This window comes from Spermophilus citellus (assembly GCF_964194105.1).
Source record: "Spermophilus citellus genome assembly, chromosome: 3".
Lineage (NCBI taxonomy): Eukaryota > Metazoa > Chordata > Mammalia > Rodentia > Sciuridae > Spermophilus > Spermophilus citellus.
In genome coordinates, this window is record NC_138184.1 from 198,004,802 (window position 1) to 198,026,612 (window position 21,811).

Consider the following 21,811-nt stretch of genomic DNA (forward strand, 5'->3'; position numbering starts at 1 on the left):
GTTTTATAATAATCTTCAAACTAGAGTTCTACACACACCCACAAACTCTATGAATAGGCCATTTGCCACGAAGTAATCCCCAAGTTTGGAGACTGGAGTCAGGCAAAGAGATTTGCATTTGGATTTCCTAGCACTACCTGAGCGACGGTGCCGTTTCTGACTGTTCCTTTTTGAACCTGAGTGTTCTGTGAAGCGGAGATACTTAACGCCAAGTTTAGGGGATTGGTTCAAAGACCGCAGTAATGCACCTAAAGGGCTCGGCACTTGGAAGGCTGATGAATGTTAGCAGTCGTTCCACATCTTTACAGAATTCCTAAGTCGTAAACTAAGTAAAGGTGTTTAATACTTTTTAACACATTTTGAATCTTTTCCAATCAGGGAAATCTACACTGGTGTCCACTTGGTCAATTCCGAGTCCTAATAAGATAGTAAAAACAAAAAGAATCTACCTAAATCGGAAGCCCAGCTAAACCCGCAGGAAGCGCTGGGAGGACCTCCGGTATCCCAGCATCCCTCGCGCTGGTCTCGTAGCTCTTTCCCTGAGTCTCTGTGGTAGCGCCGGCGTCGACAGCAGCGGTAGCGACGGCCGTTGAGGAGTGAGGGTTCCAAGTTTCATACCGCTTTGGGCGGTATTGGGCTTGGAGGGTCGCGATGTCAGAGAAAAAACAGCCGGTAGACTTGGGTCTCCTAGAGGAGGACGACGAGTTCGAGGAGTTCCCCGCCGAAGGTAACCGGCTGAGTGCGCCGGCTTTTAGGCCGCGCGGACGGTGACTCAGGCGTCCATCGGGATCCTGGGCCTGTCTCGGGGACGCCGCAGGAAGCCTGCACCCCCGCGGCCGGCACTGGAGCCCCTGACGCGCGACCTGCTGTGTGCCACGGCTTCGGGCATGGGGTGTCACGATAGGACTTAGCGGCGAGGCCCACTGGTTTTGCTTCCTCCATGGGAGGAACCGCGGGGAATCTAGGCCCCTCACCCGGTTTCTGGGATGGTTGGGTCCTTTACTTTTCATCTTGGTTACCACCACCTCGTTCATATAAGAACCCATTTTCCTTTGGTTTAACAGCCTTCCTGTGGCTTTAAACTTTTCCGAAATTAAATTGTTGTCCCTAGTCTTGTCATTGCTACTTACTATTAGGACGTTACAAATGAAGCCTGTTAGGTAGGATTTCAGGACCATGTGTTGGGTGCATAGTACGTGTTATTGCTTTACTCCTGTTCCTCGTCAGTTTTGGTCTCTTTGACCTGAGAAACGTTTAGGCTTTCTAAGGCCCTAAAACCTACACAATTTTATTAACTTCAAAACTAAAGAGGAACTTTATTTCTCTCATTGTAGGTAATAGCATATAATTAATATTGAGTGGCTGCTGTGTTCGCAGAAACATAAATGCTGTGCTTGTATTAACACTCCATTTTTCACAAATATAGGAGGATGATACTGGTATTGTCATTTTCTTCAGCTAAGGAAATAAAACCCTGGAACCATTAAGGAACAGGCCCAGTGTCTCCTAACTGGCTGGAAATGATCAACCTGGAATTGACCTGTTCAAACTAAAGCTGTTACACCTTCTACTTGCTAGATTGTTTTTGCCAGTTAGGTTTTAAAAATTGGCTTCTTTATTGGCTAATGGTTATGAGTAGGATTTCCATATATTTATTTTATAAGAAAAGGAGGTTACTATTATGTAGGCTTTCTGGAGGTGATAAGAAGAGAATTGTGGTTGCTCTCTGGAATAACTTGTAGTTTAGAGTCTGTCACATAAAAATTGTTATTGAAATTGTGTATTCATGGTTTAACTAATTCATTGTCCAACTTTGGGGAGTGTTGTTGCTACATTTTATCCTAGATAAGAATGTATTTGGTAGAATGTCAATTTAGGGATTTTAAAGAAAGGGAATTTTTATTTTAAAAAGGAAATTAAGATATGTTTTTGTGGAGGCCTCATTGTTTATTCTTACTAGCTCTTTTTGTTGTTAAGTATAACATCTGGAATGATTATCTAAAGGTACAAAGGAGCAAATGTTCCTTTTATTTTTTTCCCTCCCATTATTTGTTCTGAATCTGTTACATTGGCAGTTTCTCACACTAATGGAGGGGGGTATGTAATATATTGGTCATTAAGCAGGAGAGGTTTTAAAAAATCATGTTTAGGACATTTGTGAAGTGCATTCTCCAACTTCTTGACTATTTCGTTAAACTGAGAAAAGGCTTTTTTAGGGAGATATTCAAAGTCTTGGGCATGATTGATATTTTGGGGGCTTTAGAACCAGAGAGCAGGGTAGCCTAGAGATTCCAGTTTTCATCATACAGTTACATTAGTAGCAGAGTGGGACCTAACACTGAAGTACTCCATAATTTATTCGAAACTTTGAATATTTTTTCATATCAGACAGATATTGAAAGAATGTAATAATATTTTTATTAATTTCCTTTTTCTGACAATTAGACGAGGATGAAAGTAAAAGTGGAAAGAAAATAAGTGGTCCTTTAGATTCTTTTATTCTCTTCTCTGCCAGCAAGATTGTCTTGCTTTGCTTTTTTAGGATATTTAAAATGAAATTGAGTTTGCCAAAGGAGCACTAGTATTTGCAAGAGAGTGCTATTATAAAGAATTCTATAATTTTTCTATAATCAGTAAAACTACTGTATTATCTGAAGAAATCAGGAATAGAATGCTATCTACCTCCCCATCTATCCCTGACCCCTTTGAAACATTCCTGGATAAGACACTATTATTTGGGGGAATCTTTTTTTTTTTTTTTTTTTTTTTTTTGAGGTGGACAACAATCTGGTGGTCCCCTAACAACAACAAGCTGCCAGTTTTCTGGAATAACTAAGGCTCTCTCACTTGTCCCTACCAAAGCAGGACATCTTAAACAGTGGTCTAAACACGAGGGGGATGATTTGCAATGTCACATTCACTTGACAGGTGGGAATGAAAAAACTGCCAGCATTTAGTGTGTTTATACTATATTCAGATATATAGTATAAACACACATAAGATATGTATGTATATAGCATGTATTGTTTAGGATGCTAGTGGGTAGAAGTCAAGGAATATGTGCTCATGCATAGACAGTCTTGCAGAAGGACGAATTGCCATTGAGAATTATTTATGTGAACATTGTATACTAACTGGAATAGATAATCAATAAAAGGGTTCTTTAGAATCATATAGAAGATAGACAGGAGCAATATCAACTCAGATACTGTGCCAGTTTAACTAGTGCCACAGGGGACTTTGCAGTTTGCCATTATTAAATGTTATAATGTGGACATATAAATAGTATCCCAAACATTTAACATTATCTCCGTTAGTTACATGGAGAGAATTCATGTCATTAAAATTTTGAAAGAAAAAACTAGTCATCATCATGAAAGGCAAAGTACCTATTAAATGTCTGTTATTGGTAATTGTATGAAAGAAGAAAGTTTTTGAACCCCAGGTTATGGAATAATAAGCATGATAAATGTAGATCAGACCTGTGTTCAAAATCTGTTCATAAACTCTTAGCTCATTGACTCATGTTAGTTACTTAGCTACTTCTGTGAAAGTACATTATATAGGATAATTGTACATTTGAACGTGAGGGAATCCCATCAAACTGTCAGCTGTGTCTCTTTGACATGTCCCCCTCATTCTTTCTGCATTTCCCAGCATTCTGACACAGGTGTTACAAGCTAATCTTGCTTTCCCTGCTTCAGCCCTACAATCAGTTGTTTCTGCAGAGCAACTACCTTTTAGTAGAGAATGATATTTAGAAGACAAATCTTGATGCCAGTTATGCTCACTGCTTTTAGGATATTCCTGCTTCCAGACCATCTTAAGTGGAAGAAACTAGAGAATATACAGAAGTGGGTGTGTATGTATAAAACCATGAGTTCACACAGTCATCTCTAATTTCATATCAGCACCACAGGGTTCATTCTGGTCGCCCCCCCCCCCCTTTTACCTTTGTAACTCCTCCTTCAGTGGTGAGAAACCTGGCTACTATTTTCTTAAATATATTGTCTCTTTGGTTATCCTCCTCTTTACTTAGTTTTTGCCACCCTCCTTACCTTACTTAGTCTCAGTATTCGCCAGGCCACCCTTTTTCCTTTCATATAGTGTGGGTGACCTCTTCATCCTCTCCAGGTTCTTCACATCACACCATACTGCCCTCCACAGAATGCTCGATTGGCTTGGGCTCTGACACATTATCTGGAACCAGGCACATTTTAAATTTTGACATATATTCTTGAATTGCCTTTTAGAAGGATTATGCTAATTTACATTTCTATCTACAGTTCACTTTTTCTCTCAAGCATGCTTACACATTTGAGTTATTGCCGACCTGGTGGATGCAGGTAGAAACTGCATTGTCTTAATATGGATTGATTTCTTTGAGGTTGATCATTTTATTTCTTCTTTGAATCACTACCACTTAATCTGTTTCTTTATCTGTTATTTATGGATAATAATGTTTGAGTCATGAAAGAATTATGTGATTGTGTTCATCTGCTTAGGCTTCCATAACAAGATAATATAAATAGGGTGGCTTAAACAACAAAACTTTTTTTTTTTTTCCCCTCATTGTGAAGGCTGGGAAGTCCAAGATGAAAGTTGTCAGCAAATAAAGTTTCTGGTAAGGGCTCTCTTTCTTTTGCGTTGTAGAAGGCTGTTATCTTTCTGTGTTCTCTCATAAGAGAGAGAGAAAAAATGATTTCTCTGGTGTCTCCCTTACAAGACCACTAATTCTATCATGAGGGGCCCACTTTCATGGCTTCATCTAGTCCTAATTACCTGTCAAAGGTCCATTTCCAAAAACCATTGCACTGGGAAAGGGCTGGCTTCAGCATATGAATTTTGGTGTGATACCTTCAGTATAACAATGATATATGTAAAATATATAAAGTGCCTCACATAGAGTTTGGTACAAAGTGTGTATTCAGTAAACACTAGTGCTTTTTCTTCTTTCTTGTAATGTACTTAGGAGTTTGGATTTGCATGATGTTTGGTATTTATTTAGAATTTGAACTATCTATGACATTTCCATTACTAATTTTGGGTGTACCCAAAATTAAATTTGTTGATTTTATAGGTTATTTGATAATTAATTTTTTAGTATTAGAAAATTCTAAGTTAAAAAATGAAATACTGCCATTAGATGTTTTTCCAGAAGTGCTTTAAACAGTAACAATAGTGTAGTTATTCATACATATAGTATAAATACACATAAGATATGTATGTATATAGCATGTATTGTTTAGGATGCATACAGATCAAAATGAAAAATCCCCAGATCTAGATTCTGATGGTTGGGAGTTATTAAGCAGTAAAATTCTTTGAAAAACTTAATTGATTAGTTATTTTGGTGGTTCTGTGGAATGAGCAAGTGATTGTGATTTAAATAGTGTTTGATATTACTACTTGGTTATTAAAGATTATTCATTGAAAGATGTGATTGAACTGTGAGAACACTGAGAAAAAATAAAAATTTCTAAAACTACATAGTTTAAGTATTTAAAATTCACCAAATGTCTTTTTCCAGTTGTGTGCTCTATTGTAATGTTTTGACAAACTATTATTGTATTTATTCTAGAACACGTTGTTCTAATATCTAAAATTCCTTTGTGTAGTAGTTAGTATATAATAAATGATTAATTCATTTGATGGCTATTTGGGTCTTTGTGTGTGTGAGAGTGTGTGTGTGTGTGTGTGTGCGCGCGCGCGCGCGCGCCAGGGATTGAACCCAGGGGTGCTTAACCACTGAGCGACATCCCAAGCTTTTTATATTTGATATAGAGACAGGGTTTCACTGAGTTGCTTAGGGCCTCAGCCTCCTGAGCTGCTGGGATTATTGATTTGTGCTACCATGCTAGGCCTGTTGTTTCTTACAAATCTGGTACTGAGGGATGCAGAGAGAATATTAGCTGCCACTTGTTGGTACTAATTGCTTTAAATACATAATTTTACCCTTACAGCAGCTCTCTGAGGTATAGGTTTTATATCTGGACACGGAAAAAAAGAAAGAAAGAAAAACTCATCTGAGGTCACAGTTAACTAGAGGGTATACTGAAACAAATTTGGCTCCCTATGTATTTCTTTGAAATTAGTAAATAATATAAGTGCTGAGGAGATAAGTATCAGTGGTTTTCACACCAACTGAAGATCTTTAGTATTTTGAAAATGGTTATCCTGGATTGAGACTCTAAATCTTTCCCTTCTCAACCCAGTTAAACCAGTGCAATTTTGTATTTGTCTGTCTCATCTGTTGGGCTTTTGAGTACTTTGGTTTTCTTCTGTGTGTATGTGTGTTTGTTTGGGAGGGGGAAGTTAAACATCTGATGTAAAGTCAGCAGCAGCAGTTCAAAAGAAAGAGAAATTATTTCTATTTAATTACTATGTGAGGTAGCACCATTGAAACAAAGCTGTGTAAAATAGAAATCCAGGAAAGGGGGGTTCCAAAACAAGGAAGAAGTATTTTGTTTGTTTGATTGTTTTGCTTATGACAGTGATATGTGAGTTTTCTTTCAGCAGTAGGCTGTTTAGGGAACATTAACCCAGCAGAATTAATTTGAAAAGATCAGAGACCACAGACCAGTAAACTGGTCAACAAATTGTTGAAATAATTCAGATGAGGTCTAAGGTTTATTTGAGGTTATTATTAGGAATAAAATGAAGAGAGTAGTAGCACAAGAATAACAAGGGAGGTAGAACTGATGGACCTTAGGCATCTAGCCTCATATGGTGTGTTGGAAATAAGAAGAAAATTGGGTTATGATTTTGCACTTGCATATAAGGATGGTAGAGTGCAGATTGGATACTATTGAACAGTGTGAAGCAGGGTTAGAATGAGGAAACAGATGAGTTTAAGGTATAAAGGCATGGAAAAGATGAAAGTAAGGGCTTTTGTTATTTTTATTGAATTAAAAATAAAATGACTAATTAATAAAGAACCAAAAATGTGGAAACATTATGTTTTCACTGATGAAAAAGAATTGGTTTTGAATTTTTTAAATACAGAAATAATTATAAATGGTTATGCAGGTTATTTTTAGTCTTGGTTTTAGATTGTTTGCCACCAATAACTGAAAACTTACCAATGGCCTGGTAGCAACATCATTTATTACTTGTTTCTGCTTGTCTACTCTGAGTTCCCCACTGACAATTTGGTCCTTTCTAGAGAAAATATAGTAGTACAGTTGTGCTTTACTAAGTACTGATTTCTCAGCTGCTAAATAGTTACTTGATACGTAAGGTATAGGTGTTTGCATTGGGATAACTTGCAGAAATGAAATCTTAGAAAAAACTAATATGCTTTATACTTTAAGCAGGAACAAGTGTAAATTAATCTCAGAATGGTCAGATTTGGTTTGGTTTTATTGTCGTACTAATGAGTGTAATTAAAACTGTTTGTAACTGTTCTCTTACGCTTTCCTATGATGGTATTTGGTTTAGTGTATTTCTCTTCATCTAATGTTCTGCATATGTGTGCACATTTTTATTTAAAGGAAGTTGATTTGTTTATATTTAGAGTAACATTATTGTTATAGAATGAGAGATTGATGCTTCTGAAAATTGATATAGAATTTTACTTTTGCAACCCTATTGTAATAATTAGAATTTCCTCTGTATTTTTCTCTAGAGTGCTATACTTCTTGCCTTTAAGAAGTGTGAGGGGCTGGGGATGTGGCTCAAGTAGTGGTGCGCTTGCCTAGCATGTATGAGGCACTGGGTTCGATTCTCAGCACCACATAAAAATAAAATAAAGACATGGTGTCCACCTAAGACTAAGTGTGGGGATGAGTATTAAAATATTTTTAAGTTGAGGTCAAGGTGATACTTAAGATGAAGTATGTAAGAGCTTTGATAGCTTGGATTTTTGAAATTTAAAGCTAGTCACGGTTGTAATTTTTCGCTGGCAGATGTGAAGAAAGCTAAGTTTAGAAGAAAAGTCTTAAATAATTTAGAATTACTAGAAATATATATTAGGTGTCTTATTGGTTATTTGCAATCTGACTTTAAAATATAGTACTTTTTTTTTTTCTTACCAATACACATCTGGAAGGCCAACGCCTTGAAGCTAACACGGGTGTGCTTATTTAATTGATCATCACAATTCTGGCAATGCATTTAGTGTTAAAGGTAAAGTATGTATTTTATAAGGTCCTTTACTTATTGAAGGATGGCATTAGACATGGATCATGTATCTTGTTCATTTTTTTTTTAACAAGCTATTTCTGGACCTAAGGCTGTAAAAATGAGTGATTAAATAAAATTACTTGGTTATCAATATTGTAATTGAAAATCAAAACAAAATTTAGATATTATGAGATATTACCTAACTTTAGTAGTTAAAATAGTCATATAACTTTTTATGTTATGCACTCACTTAGAGTTTAGAGGTATTATAATTTACACATATTGTAATGTTTGTGTAGTATGGAGGATTGTTAGAAGTGAGTGTTAAACCATCACTTAACCTTTTTATATAATAAATTCAGTACATGATCCTAGTTAATAAATTAAGAAGAATATTTAAAGTTTCCCTCTAAAGTAGATAACAGATTCTGATTTAATATGAACATTACTTTTCTTAATAATAAGTGTTCTTATTAAATAACTTTAAATGCTTAATAAGTAGTCACTCATAAGAAAAGTTATTTCTTGGTTCTTTATCTATGGCAATTGGAAGAATGGTATGGTACTATTTGACTACAGTGCATCTTATTCCTAGGATAGGTATTAAGGTTAAAAAGTATATTCACATTTATAAGATGATTAATGAACAATTTAATCTAGCATTTCTACCTTCATATAATAGAATCATAGTTACAGCATACTGTATAATAATGCCAAAGAAGTGTAGAGCTATTGTTATAAATAATTTTGTGTGCACTCTTCCTAAAACCTTCCCCAGTGTTTTTCCCCCTTTCATGAGCCAGTTTTTTTTTTTTTTTTAGAATGCAACTTTTACCTATTTCTTTCCTTTTCCTGTCAAAAAATAGTACCAGATTATTGTTAAAGGAAGTAGAGATGCTTTATATATATATGCCAAATAACCATCGAAATTCAGCTTGATGAACTAAAAATTGCAGCAATCTTAAAAGGGAAGAAAAGGAATGGGAGAGAATAGAGAAGACACTCAATCCTATATTGTTAAAAATTTTGACTTTTTCAAATTAAGTAGCCACTCCATTAAAAAAGTTATTGGCTCAATTGTATTTCTTTTTTGGTACCAGAGGCGCTTAACCAATGAGCCACATCCCTAGCCTTTTTTTTTTTTTTTTAATATATTTTATTAAAGACAAGGTCTCGCTGAGTTGCTTAGGGCCTTGCTAAGTTGCTGAGACTGGGTTTGAAATCGGGATCTTCTTGCTTCAGCCTTCCAAGTCACTGGGATTACAGGCTTGTACCACAGTGCCCCACTTCAGTTATATTTCTTGGTGATTTTCTGAGGCATTTGGGTCCAAATTAGCAAGTTTCTTTTTCTCTCATAATTAAAACAAATAAAAATAGCACAGAGACATTTAAATCAATAATAATATTGAAGTCGGCATTTTTTTCAAAAAAATAAAATAAGATCATGATTAGATGAAAAGTTTCTGGGACACTATGATTTCATTGTTTCCAAAAAGGCTTTAAAAGACATTTAAGGCTCTACAGTATTTTTTCAAAGACCTATAAGGTTAGCAGAAAATTGTCAAATATATTTCAAACTCTAATCTGTGACATGATCATTTACTTTTTATATATCATTACAGATGGGAAACATCTGTAATGATATATATAACTGTTACCTAGTTAACAGTTTGGGGAACCTGTTTAGTTGGTAGTGGTTTAGACTTAGAATCTTAAAACAGTTCCTATCTTGACTGTCTCATCCCTTTTACTCAAGAATGTAAATACAGTCTTTGTTCAATATTTTTAGAACATTAAGCTCCTTTAGATATCTTTATAAAGACTCCTTAGATACTTTTTGGAGACTTCCTGTTTCTAGGTTGAACCCAAGTAGCATATTTATATAAACCTGGGGTTTGAGATTGGGAAATGATGGTAGAAAAAATGTTATAAAATATTTTCTTATCGTTTTCTGATAGTGATAAGGGTGCTAGTTCCCCCGCCCCCAAAAGGAGTATGACAGAAAGTCCTCTCATTTTATAAAATCTTGAAGTATAAAGCCAAACTTTGCTCCAATGGCAATATAAAATGCACTTTCTATATAGGAAAATTTTAGTGTTATTAAAACTAAAAACATATAATCCTGAGCTGTCCAGTAAAATTATTAGCTGCAGAGCTATAGGTTATAGCAAGAGTGGAGGAAATTAGCAGGAAGTATCTATCATAACTACTCGTATCATAAATGCTATTTTGCTAAAGGATTAATAGTGCCATTACAAGTTTGACACACAAGAATCTAGATTTCTTTTAATAAAAAAAATAAATTTGAGGGGGCAGGAAAGATGGTGGAATGAGATGAACATCATGACCCTAGGTACCTGTTTGACTGCACTGCATGATCATCTCTACATTGTATACAACCAGAGAAATGAAAAGTTGTGCTCCATTTGTGTACAGTGAATCAAAATGCATTATGCTGTCATGTATAACTTATTAAAGCAAATTAAAAGAATAAATTTGAGATTATTTGAAATGCTTTATTCATTTTTAACTTTAAAAATTAAAATATCTTGTTGATTTAATGTTGCACAGAAATACATCTACTGTCTTATATAAGGCTCCTTTTTTAAAAAAAAGAGAATTTTTTAAAATTTATTTTATAGTTTTTTTTTTTTTTTTCCTGGCGGACACAATATCTTTATTTGTACGTGGTGCTGAGGATCGAACCCAGGGCTGCGCGCATGCCAGGCGAGCGTGCTATCGCTTCAGCCACATCCCCAGCCCAAAGGCTGCTTCTTAATTTAAAATTTCATCTTGGGCTGTACCCCCATACTGTCTTTACTTAATGTTCCTCTCATGTATACATAAAACTGGAACAGAAAAAAGACCACACAAAGGAATAATCTCAAATTGATACAGTAGCAGTAAGAACAGAGATGAGGTGAGAAACTGGGGATGCATTGAAATAGAAATGCCAAGACAGGAGAAGAGTTCAGAATCAGTCTCAGCAATGGCAAGGTGCTAAGCAACTCAGTGAGACCTTGTCTTTAAATAAAATGCAAAATAGGACTAGAGGTGTGGCTCAGTGGTCGAGTGCCCCTGAATTCAATCCCTGTTACCAAAAAAAAAAAAAAAAAAAAATCATTGATTGTGATAGTTGAAGGGCTTCCAGAGTTTTTCTTTTCTGTCTTGGGAGACCAGGTAAATGGAGATACTTCTATTTTTAAATGATGATGATACCCCATTTTTAAAATTTTTGTTAAATATATAATGTAACTGAAATAAAATGCCCATATTATAAACCATGAAGTAGCTCAAACTCTACTTGTATATAGTAATAAAAGCCTAAATCATACCTTTTGTTATTTAGTTATTTTTCCTTTAACTTTGAAATGTTTATAGCTATGTTTCTAATAGGTAACTACTAATATGAAACTAATGGCTTAGAGTGTATAACTCATAATTACTGGAGGGGAGAGGAGTCAAACAAATATTCCAAGATCTGATTTTATTGTTAATTGTGATTTAGCCATCTTTCACAACCATGTTGTGCATGTGCTAGGTACTGTTTGTAATTTAGGATTCCAAAGATAAGATAGAATTATTGTTCTGAAGAAACTCAGATGGTAGTGATGAACATAAACATATTGATTGATAATTATGATTTTACAATATTATCAGTGTTGTGATACAGAGAGATACACAAAACACAGGGAGTGGTTTCCAGGCTGATTTTTTTAAAACCAATTCCCCCATATTTAAAATTTGAAACTTAACATTATGGAAAAGTTAAAGACAGCTAACACCTAGATTCATGAATTTTTGTTAATGTTTTGCCCTATTTTCTCATGTTAGAAAATATATTCAATAATAAGTGTTTTACACATGTATAGATTTATATATAAAATATAAGAAAGCTGTTAACAAAATGACAATTGACTCAAATGTTTTAGCATGAATGCTTAGAGTTAAGAGCATTCTTCTCTAAAATTATTTCACAATTATGATTAAGAAAATTAACATTAAATCATTAATATCATCCAAATATACACAGTCCATATTTAGATTTTGCTAATTGTTAGAAGTCTTATTGCTTTTCCTCTAGCCCTGTGGTCAGTTAATTTGCATATTATATTTGTATTATATTTGATTGTTACATCACTTCAGTGCTTTTAAATCTAACAGTTGCTGTTAGATGTTTCTTTTTTTATGACATTGACTTATTTGAACAAGCTAGTTTGTAGTAAGTCCCACCTTCTGGTCCTATGGTTTTCTCATGATTAGATTCAGTTACAACTTTGTTAGAGTACTATAGAAGTGATGAGTGTTTCTTATTACATGACATCAAGGACCCGTGTCAAGTTGTCCCAGTTATTAATGATGCTAAGCTCACTTGGTTAAGATTATGGCCACTATGCCTTTCCATTTCTTCCTTTGTAATGAGTAAGCTGTCTATCCTGTTACCCAACCATTTTTCACCCTATAATTTTAGTATCCATTGTTGATCTTTACCTAAGTTTCATTGAGAGTTTGCAGATGGTGATTTTCTAATTCTGTCGCTCTTAACATTTATAGTAGGTATAAACAAGAACAGTCCTATCTTCTCTTTGTCTCTTTAGTATTGCCATAGACTCATGGATTTTTTTTTTTTAATATTCAATGTGTTATTCCTTGAAGTTGGTTTCTGCACCATTCGATGTGCTTTCTGGCATTAAAAATAAATCCCTGACTTATGTTGTTTTTTCCATTTCTCAGATCCGAAATCCACTAAATAGTGGAGCTAGGGTTCATTCAAAGGGAGAATGAATGAATGTTGTTTAAACTAAATTCAAGATAAGTATAAATCAGGTCAACTAGTGGCACTTAGACAGATGAGGAGCAACATGAAGTGCTAGATGAATAGAAAATCATAGCAGTTTCAAAACATGAGGTAAAAAATTAGGGCCTAAATAAAAATGAAGATCTTATTGGTTATTCTTCATCATACAGTTTTCAAGAATGCATATGAGAGAGTACCTCAAGTCACATAACTATCAGGAAGTTATCCTGCTGGATTTGAATGTTAAACAATTTAAAATAATCTTTATTTTGAAACAAATAGTACTGTAGGATGGTGGGGTGTAAAACAAAGCTATGTCAAGATTTTAGCAAGTTGATCCATCTAAGAGGAAGAAGAGCAGGATATGCCTAAAATCTTTTGTTTTGAGGATGGATTAATTTAAAATGAAGAGAACATAGTGACATTGCCTTGGAAACTAAATTTTTATCATAGTCAAGAGAGTAGAAGCAAGACCTGTTAGAATATGCCAGTATGTATGTGAGAAAGGATGTGAATGTCTAATTTAGAGCAGAGGTAATGGGGATAGACAGGAATAGATTTGAATATGATTTACGGAATGAAATGGACCAGACCTGGTCATGATAGAGAAGGAAATTTGGGGTTACTTTCCTGGCACATGGTAAGACTGAAGGAATGCTTTTGTGTTTTTCCAGGGAAGTGTATTGGTTGCATGTGAGGATAACTGAAGAAAGTTAAATTTTTGTTCTGTTGAATTTGTGTCCAGTGAGCAGTTGTATGTAGAATTATAGTGTTCACAGGAGGGTTCTGCATTCAGATTTGGAGATGAAACATGTAGTCTTAAAAAAATATATTATTTAGGGAAGCACTGAGGGAGGAGGGCATGGACTGGGAATGCATTCCTAATCCAGACATTCTGTTATAAAGAATTAGTGTTTAAGAGCATAAGGAAAGGAATATTGGGAGACAACTTATAATTCCCTATGTGCCCATTGGTTATTATTATTTGGTACTAAGGATTAAATCAGGGGTGCTCTATTACCAAGCTGTACCTTTAACCTTTATTTAGTTTTTGAGATAGGGTCTCACTAAGGTACTAAGGCTGGACTCAAACTTGAGATCCTCTTGCCTCAGCCTCCTGAGTCATTTCAATTATGGGTATATGCCACATCCAGCTTGCTGCCTTGGTTTTTGATACAGAAGTAATAACTAGACATTAGGTTGTAGGAGAACCACCTTATAGATAGATATTCCTTTCTTCTTGTGTACCTAGTGGTTGAAAACTTCTGTGTTCTTAGTGTTACTTTCCCAATAGATACTCCTTATTTACAGCTTAGAATTCCTGAAGGTGTTAGTTTACATATGTATTTTCTGAACATTATGAAGAAAAGTTGAAATCTTAATCTAAATCACTCCTACCACCAAAAGGGAAGAAAGATTTTGAAAGATTGTAAAATAGGCCTTATAAAAATGAGTTAAAATAAAAATCAGTGAAGTAAGCATCCTTCTGAAATTAAAAGTTTTCATGGCAAGTAGTATTTTTTTGGATTACCTGCAATTTTAAGAATTGAGAGAATAAAAGCAAAAACTTTGAGATTTAAGGAGAAAGATTTCCATTTTTCATAGAAATGTTATTAACAGTTTTTGAATTGCAAGAATGTTAAGTGACATACTTTCTGAAGTTTTCATTTTGTGTAAATAATGTATGAAAGATATTTGACATCTGTTTCTGTTTTTAGACTGGGCTGGTTTAGATGAAGATGAGGATGCACATGTCTGGGAGGATAATTGGGATGATGACAACGTAGAGGATGACTTCTCCAATCAGTTACGGTAAGTTTTAAGCCAGATTTTTATTATAGCTCAGTATTAATTTTGAGTATAGAATATATAACTTATGTAGATAATTGACCTCTCAAAAGATGCTTCATCTTTATTACATTAACTTTATGAGGTTTATAATTCAGTTCATTTAGTACATTGACAATATTGGGCAACCATCACCTTAGTTTATTTAGTTCTAGTACTTTAGTATCCCAAAAGAAAATACCATACTCCTTAAGCAGTAACTATGCAGAGTTCCCCCTCCCTTACCAATTGCTAATCTGTTTTCCATCTGTATGGATTTGCCTGGTCTGGACATTTCATATAAATAGAATCATACAATGTGTTCTTGTGTGTTCATCTTTTTTACTTAGCATAATGTTTTAAAAATTCATCCACATGATTGCATGTATCAATACTTTGTTTTGTGGTGGAATAATACTCCATTGTATAGATGTGCCATATTTTATAGATTTTATCAGTTGTTGGAAATTTTCTACTTTTTATTTCTTATGAATAGTGGCTGCTGTGAGCATGGATATACATGTATTTATCTGTTTTCATGTTTGGAGGGTATATACCTAGAAGTGGAATCATTGGGTTTTATAGTAATTCTAGGTTTAACTTTTTGAAGAACTGCCAAAATGTTTTCTACAGTGACTGAATAATTTACATTTCTGCTAACAATGTATGAATGTTCCAAATGTTCCACAAAAACTTGTTGTTTTTAATTTCTTAAAAAATTACAGCCATCTTATAAGTGAAAGCTGTGAAGTGGAATCTCGTTGTGCTTTTTATTTTCTTGATACCGGGGATTGAACTCAGGGGCATTCAACCACTGAGCCATATCCCCAGCCCTGTTTTTGTATTTTATTTAGAGACAGGGTCTCACTGAGTTGTTTAGCACCTCGTGGTTGCAGAGACTAGCTTTGAACTCATGATACTCCCGCCCCAACCTCCCAAGCTGCTGGGATTACAGGCATGCACCACCACCCCCATACTCCCTGCACCTGGCCTCATTGTGCTTTTGATTTTTATTTCTCTAAATGACTTAGCTTCTAGTGTGCTTCTTGACCATTAGCATTGACCTTTGACCATTTTTGGAGAAATGTCTATTCAAATTATTTTCCCATTTTAAATTTGGGTCATTTGTTGTTGAGTTGTAAGACTTCCTTTTGTATTCTTGGTACTCAAGTTTTATAAGATGCGTGATCTGCAAATACTTTTTTTCTGTTGGGTTGTCTTTTCATAGTGTCCTTTGCACAAGTGTTTCATTTTAATGAAGCCCAGTTTATTTTTTCTTTTGTTACTCAATGCTTTTAAGACTGTCCCATTTAAGAATTCATTGCCAAATTCAAGATAATGAGGATTTATCCCTGTTTTCTTACAAAAAGAGTTTTAGCTACACTTAGAGCTACAATTCATCTTGAGTTAATTTTCATATATGATATGAAGTAGAAGTCTCATTCTTTTGCATGTGAATATATTTGGCTGTCCTCACACCATTTGTTGAATAGACATTTCTTTTCTTTCTAATTTTAATTTTGATTCATCTTATATTTATCTGTCTTGACCATAAGGATATCTAAATCTGTCACATGCTTTGCTCAAAACAAGATGTAAAAAGAAGGTCTCTTGTTTATTTGAAAGGAAAGTAAGATAACTTTATAATTAATTTTTAAAAATTATTGATTGATTAACTTATTTATGGTACTGGGAATTTAATCCAGGGTGCTTTACCATTGAGCCACATCCTTAGTCCTTTTGAGATTTTTATTTTGAAACAGAGTCTCACTACATTGTTAAGCCTGGCCTCAAACTTGTGATCCTTCTGCTTGTGTAACAAGTCTCTAGGATTATAGGCATGCAAGGTCATTCCCTGGTTTAAAATTTATTTTTAATAGTGATACAATATTGCTTTTTGTGCAATGCAGTTTTTTGTTTTGTTTTGTTTTTTAATGGGTTCAAAACCCTTACATTTTAAAGGCTCTTTAGAATTTTACTGAAGACTAATAACAAATTTATCCATTTCTTTTTTCTCTTTTTTGGAAATAGTACAATTTACTTTTCACTGTTATTCTAATATGTTTATAGTTCTCCATGATTTCTCAAAGATCGCTGACTCAGGTTTTTAATTTTATCTTTTTATTCTGCCAGTATAAACTACTTTTATACAGTTTGGAGTTATTGCACTTTGGTTTTCAATTTTGTCTTAATGATGTTTTTCCTTTTATAGTTTTATGGACAAAATAAGAATGATAGCTGTTGAACAGTCTTGCTTTTTCTCTAAAATCTATTAACATTACATTATAGGTCCTTGGACCTATCCTTTCTCATTCTCTTTGATCAGTATATGCCTCTTAAAATAGCCCTTTTTGGTCTTTTTATGAATCTCAATCCATTCTGAACTAGAGTTTATTCTATATATAGGAGTTTAGATGACTTCTTTTTGTATTAATCTTTGTTTTTATATCCTTTTAAAAGTGAACTACATTAGAGAATGCCTTGCTACTTTTCTTGTACAGTAAGCACCTTCCCATTTGGAGTCATATTATCCTATTAGAATGCTTATTTTGAGGCTTTCCAATGCTGTTGAGCTGTATTCCATGTTCTTAATTATGTAACAGTTTTTCTTTCCTGATAATTTCTAGAAATTTAAAAATTTGAGGCTAAATGACTTTTTCTACCTTTGTCATTCAAAAAGATCAGATATCATGAGATTTTGTTTCTTTTCTATCTTTCATTAGTCATTTAATAACATCTTTCGTTTAAAAATTTTAAGACTGGTGAATATTATGATAAGGGGTTTTAGTAGTAAATGTATCAGTAATTGAATTTTTCATCACTATCACCTCTTGCCCTTTTTTACTGGCTTAGAAACATTATCCATATATTCTTATTCTTTATGACTTACTATTTTTATAAATGCCTCCAGGTGCTCCTATTTGCTCTGTTGTGTTTTTGCCTTTTGTTTTCTTAATTTCCATAAGTATATAAATTGTGATATTACCACTAGTGATAAAGTGTTTTTATTTCTCCATTTGAATTATGAGTTTTTTCCCCCTACTAAGGGGAACTTACATATAATAATGGATTGTTCTTTGAGCTACACAATCTAGAACAGAAGCTACTAGTCACATACGGCTATTGTGCATATGAAATCTGGCTAGCACAGATGATGAACTAAATTTTTAATTTAAATAGTCACTATGACTGTTATATTAAATAACACAGATAATCTTTGTTTTAAAACTTTTGTTTTAATTAAGAAGTCTCCTGCAACAATGTTATTTTTGGTCTTTGTAAAATGCATGGAGAACCTCAATGTATCATGAATCATGGTAAAGGACACATTTTACTATTTTCTATCATTGTTGAGCCCTAATCCCATCTAACTTTGAGAGGCAGCTTAGACTTTAGATTCATTCATACTGCCTATATTTTCCTATGCTGGATCTGCCTCTTATTTAGCTACATGGTTACATGGACCCTCCCTGATCAAGTCATTTAAATTTCCTTTGACTTAACTTTTCTCAGATATAAAATGCAGATAATAATTATTACTTTACTCATAGGTTTTTATAAATTAGTTAATATATGTAAAGTGCTTATGGTGTATGTTAAACAAAAACTCAATATAGTAGGCCTACTTTTCATGTTCCTTTTCCTTTTTCAGTCTGATGACTTTAAACAAATAGCATAAGGTCATCTTTGTCTCCAAAAATAAGAGTCATTGTATTTTTTTGCTCCTCCTGACTTTATATAATTTCTCCACCTATCAGTAAAAATAGGTTGTATCATGAGGATTTTTCCAATCCTCTATCACCTTATATGAAAATCCCAAGAAGATTCGTAGTTCCTGAATGATCAGAAATAGCCACTGTAATAAAGCTGAAAACCTAATTGTTGTTATTAGTCTTTTTTCATGTTTGGTTTGCAAAAGGAATGCTATTACTGCGTCTTTTAAATAGTCTACATTCACTGTGTGTTCTATAATATTCCAGTTGTGCAGGTTTCTTTCCCCTCTTTTTTGGTCTCTGTTGGATTTTTCCATTCAGCAATCTCATGCTGTTACTGTGTTTTTGTTTTATACTTAGTGACCTCAATGTTTTTTTCTTCTGGCTTGTTATACTTTTAAGTTCTTAAAGAATTTTGCATATTCTCTAAGAATTTCATGTATAGGGTTTTCTCAGCGTCTGTGTTCATAAACAATTTTATAAATATAATTGATGACCACTTCCTGTCAGTAAGACAGACAGACATGAACCTGAAGGATACATTTTGTGTACTTGTTATTTAAGTCTTAGGTTGAACTCCCAGGGCTTTGTTGTTATTAAAGTAAGAGAAAGTGATTAACTGATAGTGATTTTGTTAAAAAGGAATAGAAAACTTAATTGAGTTTTAAAATTATTTCCATTTTAAGTCAGAAAAATATTACATTTCAGAATGATATAAAATTCAAAGATAATCATGTTTCTTTTAGAATTATAACAAGAATCTTGTAGGAAACATTTGAGGAGCTTTCTGTGATGAGCAAAAATAGAAATCTTTAGCTTTTTCCTTCAACCTTAGTGTTTATGTTAATGCTATATTACATTTGTATAATTTTCTCTTATTTAACCTTCAAAGCAAAGGAGATATGATGTTATATGTAAAGAATAGATATTATAATCTTCAGTTTCCTAATAGAAGGGGAAAGAGCCCAAATGAAGCAATTCAGTTAAGACTTCACAAAAGTAGGGCCAGAGTTAGAGACTTGCACTGGGCTCTTGATTTCTAATTCAGCATTTATGTCACCAGCTCACACTATACTCTACACCTAAGCAGAAGACAAGGTTCAATCATTTGATGATCTCTGGTCTTAATACAATTCATGGAAATAAGGTCATCATTTGTATTATAAAATTTTTAAGTAAAGGAATTTTGGAAAATGAATAATAAATATTATACTCATTTTAACCATGTGTTTTTTTGCATTGTGGTTACATTGGACAATATAATATTATCTAAGCCATATTACACAAGATAACATTTTTTTCTTTCTGGATATAATGATATAGAACATATTAACCATACTTTACATTTAAAGTGTTATATCAGACTGTTCCTCCAATAATTTTATCACAAAATTTTATAAAATCTGAATTGTGGTAGGAAAGTTGCTGGTAATATTTGGAATGGTCACTTAAATAATTAAAGTTGATTATAGGATTTAACTTTTTTGTGCAAATGTTTTATAGAAGGATAATCAACAATTGCAGTTGATATTCTCTATGACTAATATGTCAAGTTGGATAAATTATTTAAAATGACAAGCCAGACATGGTGGCACACACCTGTAATCCCAGTGGCTCAGAAGGCTGAGGCAGGAGGATCACAAGTTCAAAGCTAGCCTCAACAACTTAGCAAGGCCCTAAGCAATTTAGTGAGACCCTGTCTCAAAAAGGGTTGGGAATGTAGCTCAGTAGTTAAGTGCCCCTGGGTTCAATCCCCTGCTACCAAAAATAAATAGATAAAATGACAAAAAATGTTTCTTTAATGTGTGTTCATTTATACCAATTTAAACTTGAGATGTTCACTCACATTTAATATTAGGAAAGTAAAGTCTAACATTTTATGACATTTATAATACAGAAAATTCTCACACCCTTAAATTTGATTAATTTTCTCCTATGTTAGAACAATTGATATGATATGTCAATATGGAAAGGAGTGTGTTTATTCTCATGTATATACAACTTATGATGATGATTATAGGTTAATTATTCTAAGAATCTGTTTAAGGAGCTAAGAATGTAGTTCACCATTTTTTGAGTCCCTGAGTTTAATCTCTAGCACCACCAAAACACAAGCAAACAAAGATGTATTTTTAACTATTTGTTAGAAACAGAATATTTGTGTGGTATTTGGAAGGTATTTAGAGGATAATAATAAATCTCTCATGTTTCTCCATAAATGATATGTAAGAAAATTAAGGAAGATAAAATTAACTAATGGCAGCAAAATTTTATTAGTATTATGTGATCCACATAATTTCCTTCTTACAGGTTTATTTTTAGGGTCTAAAATAAAGCAATTTGGTAATATTTTAAGCTAATGCCCCGTTTTAACTCATTTATTTATTAATGGTATTAATTCTTATCATGTTTCTTTGATTTATTGTGAAAAATGCCTACTGATGTGTTGTTCTTTGTATTCTGTTACAGAGCTGAACTAGAGAAACATGGTTATAAGATGGAGACTTCATAGCATCCAAAAGAAGTGCTGAAGTACCCTACACTTGAACTGTATACTAAATTCTGGAACAGAGAACCAAGGACGAAATACTTTAAGAAAACGTTTATTTCATTATCTGCTTGAATTTATTTTTGTTTTTGTAACACAAAAATAAATGTTTTGATCTAATCTTGATTTGGTTCAGACATCTTGATGTTTTCACTGTAGTCATGATGTTCCAGAACCTTATTGTACTGAGACATTAAAATTTCATATTATGAACTGAAAAAAAAAATTGGTTCACTGAGAATCAAGTTAAATGAATTTATCTGGTTCCCAATCCAGTACCTTCCTTAAGCCATATCAATTAAATGTTAGTTCAGTTTTATGAAGTACCTCTTACATATTACATTATTCTATATTTTTATAGCTTAAGCAGTATTCACTGACATATATAAGATGACCTCTCAGAACCCATGTTTCTAAAATATTAGTCATTTTAAATTGCTATAATTTATGTAGTTCCTGAACGATCAATATTATTAATGGTTTAGTATTTTTTAGTATTTATATATTTGATCACAGTTGTAACAATAATATCTTCTGTTAACATTTGGGAAGTGGGCTCAAAATACTTTATCAACATATGTATATTCTCAGGTACTGCAGAGAAAATTCTACAAAGTGTTGCTATTACTATACTGTTGTCAATAGGATAGTCAGTTTGAAAAGGATTTTTTTTTTCTGATAAAACTTAAACTAATACTAATATACAGGGTTTTTTAAAGGAATATTTTCAAACTTGTGTTACTTCAATAGAATTACTCACTACTGGTGAGTGATATCAAATGTAAAGCATATGTAACTCAA

General features: G+C 33.4%; 1 protein-coding gene across 1 annotated transcript; it reads left to right on the top strand.

Moving 5' to 3' along the window:
• The first annotated feature begins 538 nt into the window (after window positions 1-538).
• SEM1 (SEM1 26S proteasome subunit) lies at window positions 539-21,136 on the top strand. Its single transcript, XM_081285048.1, has 3 exons — window positions 539-727; window positions 14,641-14,734; window positions 20,932-21,136. The coding sequence occupies exons 1-3, from the start codon at window positions 652-654 to the stop codon at window positions 20,972-20,974; spliced, it is 213 nt and encodes a 70-aa protein (XP_081141174.1). The 5' UTR covers window positions 539-651; the 3' UTR covers window positions 20,975-21,136.
• Window positions 21,137-21,811: the final 675 nt, after the last annotated feature.

Coding starts and splice junctions, on each gene's coding strand:
- SEM1 (XM_081285048.1), top strand. CDS start 652: ATGTCAGAGAAAAAACAGCCGGTAGACTTGGGTCTCCTAGAGGAGGAC. Junction 728..14,640: donor CGAGGAGTTCCCCGCCGAAG/GTAACCGGCTGA, acceptor TTCTGTTTTTAG/ACTGGGCTGGTTTAGATGAA. Junction 14,735..20,931: donor GACTTCTCCAATCAGTTACG/GTAAGTTTTAAG, acceptor ATTCTGTTACAG/AGCTGAACTAGAGAAACATG.